At 54.4% G+C, this 5520-nt stretch overlaps 1 protein-coding gene across 1 annotated transcript; it reads right to left on the bottom strand.

Moving 5' to 3' along the window:
- Positions 1–3074: 3074 nt before the first annotated feature.
- On the bottom strand, positions 3075–5039 carry MONBRDRAFT_34778 (uncharacterized protein; the record flags this gene model as incomplete). Its single annotated transcript, XM_001750900.1, has 9 exons — positions 3075–3380; positions 3488–3586; positions 3743–3876; positions 4007–4100; positions 4174–4293; positions 4374–4408; positions 4516–4581; positions 4674–4818; positions 4908–5039. The coding sequence occupies 9 exons, from the start codon at positions 5037–5039 to the stop codon at positions 3075–3077; spliced, it is 1131 nt and encodes a 376-aa protein (XP_001750952.1).
- Between the last annotated feature and the right edge of the window lie 481 nt (positions 5040–5520).

The raw sequence follows: 5520 nt of genomic DNA, 5'->3' as shown, positions 1-5520 counted from the left end.
GGGTTGAAAACGGCGGTCGCACCAACACTCTGGGTTCAAGCAAACGTGGACGGGTGGAGCAGAGAGCAAGGGAGAGTCCCTGAACGAGTCACCGGGCAGGCCTGCAGGGGGGCAGGGGGCAGAGGGCAGGCCACAGGGTGCAGGGGGGGGGCAGGGTTGGAGAAGAAGAAGAAGAAGAAGAAGAAGAAGAAGAAAAAAAAGATCTCGTGGCAAACGCTACAGCAAAAAGATCTTCAAGTGCTTCAACAACTTTTCACCCGTTTGCTTTAGCGTACCACTTCAACAACATCAACAACGACAATAACTTTCATAACAGCTGCATTAACCGATACAACAGCAGTATAAATGAGAAATGCTCATGTGTGTGTGTGTGTGTGTGTTGGGCAGCGAGGTCGCGGGGTCGTGCCGGAGGATGGGAATGGTAGCGGTGAGAAGGAGATGCAAAGCCGTCGGATGTGGGGGCTGAAGGAGCGGGGGGAAGGGGGAAAGGGGTTTGTATGTTGGCACAAGGGGCGGTGGACATGCTCTGCGACCGGGCAGTGAGCGCCACGACATCGTGACACACGCACACACACACCACACACACACACGCGGATACGCATGGAGACAAGAGTGGTCAGATGCGAGGGAGGGGAGAAGAGAACAAGCCCACGAGACCACCATCAGCACCATAATAATGAAGGACACGACTGGCGCTGCCAAAAACGTATCATCATGACTCGCGCACCCGCGTGTGTGTGTGAGCACGCCATCACCAAACAACGTCAACAACACACACACACACACTCTCTCTCATGCGATTCACGCTAAACCAGTGGTGATACCAAGGGCAGCCAGTCGATACATGCACATGGAAAAGGGGTCACAGCGCAGGCCGTCGGCGCCGTCAACGCATACCGGGTGAGTGCCGTCGTCGTGTCGTCGTCGTCGTCGTGTCGTCGTCACTTCCCCGAAGAATAAAATAAAAATTAAAAATTAAAAAAAAAGAGATTTAAAAAAAAATCAAAAATCGCGAAAAAAAAAAACGGAAAAAAATAAAGTGGTGGTGAAAGACCAAGGGAAGTTCACAGGCGGGGAACGAGGGCAGAGAGTGGGTGTAAGTTGTGTGGCTGTTGCAGAGAGAGTGTCAATTGCCTGACAAGTCGGAAGAGGGACGCATAAACGGGCAAGATCGCCCCGTGTGAATACCGTAGGGAAAGCAGAGATATGGCAGCTGGGTGTTCCGGCGTTGACAGGTATTTGCTTCTTGTCAGACAAACCAAAGAGGAGCGCGTTGCCCCACTGTTGTCGGTAGAGAGACTGTTTGTTGATATTTGTTCGACGTTTCTTCGTTTTAGTTGTGTTGGTGAGGGTCACCACTAGCGAGCGCCCGCCGGCCGAGCCCGAGGGCCATCAAAGACAGAGCGGCCCTCTCTACTCTCAAGGCCAGCAATGACGGCCCTCTCGTCCGTGCTAGCAGTGGCAGTCGGGCTGTGACTGCCCCCTCCCATCAGAGGTCAGTATCTGATCTCTTGTTTGCTTGTGAGCGTATGTGTGGCAAATCTATGCAGGAGGACGAGTAAAGCCTGTATTCAAGTGTGACGTGGCCATGCACGCACGTGTGTGGGTCCTGAAATGTCAGATATTTTATCCGGCGCCCCTTTTCCATTGTATCCCCTATTCCGTTTCGTTCAGAGATTGTGCTGCGTCATTGCACCCTGTTTCGTGTTTTAGCTTGGAAACGTCCTGCCATTCAGAGATGCAGCGCCAGGTGTTTTTGTTTTGGTTCGGGGGCAAAGACAGAGACGAGAGAGTCAGAGACAGAGTGAGAGACTCACAGAGAGTCAGAGACAGAGACAGAGAGAGTCACAGAGAGAGAGTCAGAGAGAGAGTCAGAGAGAGAGTCAGAGAGTCACAGAGAGCGAGTCACAGAGAGAGAGTCACAGAGAGAGAGTCACAGAGAGAGAGTCACAGAGAGAGAGTCAGAGAGAGAGTCAGGTCAGAGAGTCACAGAGAGCGAGTCACAGAGAGAGAGTCACAGAGAGAGAGTCACAGAGAGAGAGTCACAGAGAGAGAGTCACAGAGAGAGAGTCAGAGAGAGAGTCAGAGAGAGAGTCAGAGAGTCACAGAGAGCGAGTCACAGAGAGAGAGTCACAGAGAGAGAGATAGAGTCACAGAGAGAGAGTCACAGAGAGAGAGTCACAGAGAGAGAGAGAGAGTCACAGAGAGAGCGCGCGCTTAGAGGGACAAACCAAACCCTGCGTCGTCTCTCTCCTTGTGCCTCGTCTCTCTCCTTGTGCCTCGTGCCTTGTCGACCGTTGGAGGCCTTTTTTTCCCAAATTTGATCGTTTGGGACGCGCGCGCGCTTGCTTTGATCGCTCCTATGGCCCTGCTCCCATGCATTGTTTGTGGTTACACCTGCTCTCTACCCTTCGCCGCCTCGCGTTCCGGCACTTGGACACCGACGTTACCTTTCAACGCCAAGACAGTGTGGCTCGCGCAGACCCCTCTTACTAGCGATACCCCTGCTTGCACGGTTTTGTTTTTGTTGGCGTCACCTTTCTCCCCAGACACCAACCCCCTAGTCAATCATTGGGCGCAACGGTTTTGCGTCGGCTTGGTGCTCACATCAGCCGTTTAGCCATGGAAGCCTGGAGCCATCCTCTCTTGTGCCGCGTACGCGTTGCCGATCGCACACCTCTCCACACAGCCAGCTCCCTCAAGATGGCACCCAGCGCGCGACGGCATGTGTGAGTAAACAAGGGAAAGCTCAACGGGCTCAAAGTGAAGATTCACTGCTTTCGCTCGCACAAATTTCGGGTTGTTGTGAATTTCAACTGAAAGCGACACGGACGGACGAACGGTAGCCCCGGCCGCGCGCATCAAGGTCCAACCGCCATCAAACTGTTCAACAGTTTCCATCCTAGACCAACTTCTCACTACCAACACGACCTCGTCAACACCCTGCAGGAATAAGAAACAAGAAAAGCCGTCTCTCGGAGATGCCAGCCACCGCGACAGCAGTCGACAGCAGGCACGCACAAATGTACACACAAAAGACGAGCCTTCAGGAAGACAAAAAAAAGTAAAAATGCTTAAAAGATGGTGCCAAGCACCTCAATCCAGGCAATCAGGGTTGGCTCCACCGTGGCGGCAGCCAAAAACTCTTCCTTGCGCAACCGCGAGGGCTCGGCGGCAAAGTCATCAAAGACACGCGTCACAACCAGCTCAATCGCCGCCGACGACACCCCCTGCATCGAGGCTGATAGGCGCCGGGCTCGCCACAGGGTTTGAGGACTCTGAGCGCCTCGTCCATGGCCCGACGCCGAGCCCCGGGGGCCACCCACTTCTCCAAACCCACTCAGTGCTTGATCTATCAAGTTGGCGGGCATGGCATCTCCCTGTCGACCGCCAAATAAATGTGGTCAGCCAAAACAAGAGAGGAACCGCCAAACACCCAAGAGGAGAAACAAAAAGGCGCAGGGATGTACTCTAGTCTCAAACGCACCTCGCGGGCCTTTTCTGGACCAAGATGAGACTGGTGTGGGATGGCTGCCGTAAACAAGCTGGACACTGGCCGATCCTCCTCCACCGCAAACTTGGACAACTACAGTCCCCGCGTCGTACACCGTTTGAGTGTGCGCGCCAACATGTGCAGTGAGAGAAGGCAAGAGCAGTAACTTGTTCTTTTTTTTTTCCGAGCGACTTCTTCCTTTTTTTGTTTCACGACTACTGCGCGACATCTCGCGAATTCACCACTGACCAGATCCTCGTCCAAGTTGTCAACCACTTCCTTGACGTGGTGCATGTTCACCTCAAACTGCGCCGTTAGCAATGTGCGCATGCGGCTTCGTCCAATCGACCCCGAGTCCTCCATGTCGTAGCCTTGATATGCCACTGCCAGTTCACCCCCCCCCCATCCACAAACCATGCCATGAGCCACCACACCGCAGCCATCATGCACACAACATTGCACGCGTGTGCCAAAACTCCCATCAACAGCATGCTTTGTCTTTGGCCAACGTACGCTCGGCTTTCTCGTCAAAGCTGCCTTTGAGCAGCACCGACAGGCCCCGAACAAAACTGGGAAACGTAATCACTTCATCTCCCCGCGCATACACCTGTGGCATCGCAAGCGCACGTTGATCGAAGACCATCAAACAAGGCAAGCTAGGCTCAAGACTACCAACGTACCACATCAAACACTAGGTTGGCCACAAGGCTAGCCTTGGAACCCAATGGACCGAGGCACTGCATAAAGGTGGCCCGCGAAATGTGCAAATGGCCCGGTTCCCCCTCTGACAGGGCGACAAACTGCAAGGGACCCATCAAGAACAACATGAAAATGAGCAGAATTTGGCGGCAGCACCCTCGGCGCACGCGTTTCGGCTTACTTGTTGATAAAGCATTTCAATCTCAATGCGCGAGACTGGGTCCCCAATGGGACGAATGGAAACAGGGTGAGAGTCAAGATGACCGTTACGCCACAACCAAGCACGATATCCCCCGCAGCAGCCGCACATCCTGCACACGTACAGAGTGTCATTCTCTTCAGCTGCTTGATTGTGGTCCAGGCCAACACGGCAGGCGCCATGGCCGACCCTGTGGGGTGAAGGTGACACCCCAAGCCCCAACTTTATGTGAGTTCACACTAAAGAACAGGGGGGGGGTTCTGGCATGTGGTCGAAACGTACCAGGATAAAACGGGTCCAGGAGCGCCTTGCGCGGGTTCAGCATGGGTGGCAGAGGCACATTGATCTTGACAAAAACATGACGAGGATTGTGGCGGTCCACGGGCTCGCAATCCTCACACACGTCGTAGTCGATACAATTCAAGCACTGCATCCGGCAGAGCCAGCCCCAAGAACTCAAACGTCGTGAGCAGCGTCCAGCCACGCCTGTCAGCTGGAAACGCACACCACACCCACCTTGAAGCGCTTGCCAACGATGGGCGCAGCATTGCAGTTGTTGCACGAGATGCCGCGGTGTAGGTTGCCCTCTGTGCACAGGAAAACCACTGTTGAGCGCTCAGATCCCGCACGCACGGCAGGCTGCTTCATTTTCAAAAAATGGTTAAAAGACAAAAAGGTCGCGGGCGACTCAGCAGCATCATGCCCATACCTCGCCGGGCAGCCGAGCGTGCGACGTTGTAAAGAAGCGAAAGCAGCGCGTGCTTGCTCTCGGCCGTCCAAGGCTACCGTCGCCGCATCGCATTCATGCCATGAGGTCTCGCGTGCTCGTTAGTCGGCTGTTTCGTGCAAAAACGGCAACATACCCCCCCATTGGACGCAGCTACCACCGCCTTTTGCACACCATTCCAATCCACCAGTAGCTGCCGCACCAGCAGCGCCAAACCAGCCCCAACTGCCGCAGCGAGGGAACGCTCCAGCACCCGCTGCCAGTCCACCCGTTGCAGCACATCCATCTTGATCTTGCTTGTTCGAAACAAAAGAGAGAGAGAGAGAGAGAGAGAGAGAGAGAGAGAGAGAGAGAGAGAGAGGGAGAGAGAGAGAGAGAGAGGGAGAGAGAGAGAGAGAGAGA

Source organism: Monosiga brevicollis, genomic scaffold, assembly GCF_000002865.3.
Source record: "Monosiga brevicollis MX1 MONBRscaffold_52 genomic scaffold, whole genome shotgun sequence".
Lineage (NCBI taxonomy): Eukaryota > Choanoflagellata > Craspedida > Salpingoecidae > Monosiga > Monosiga brevicollis.
This window is presented reverse-complemented; position numbering and strand designations above follow the sequence as displayed.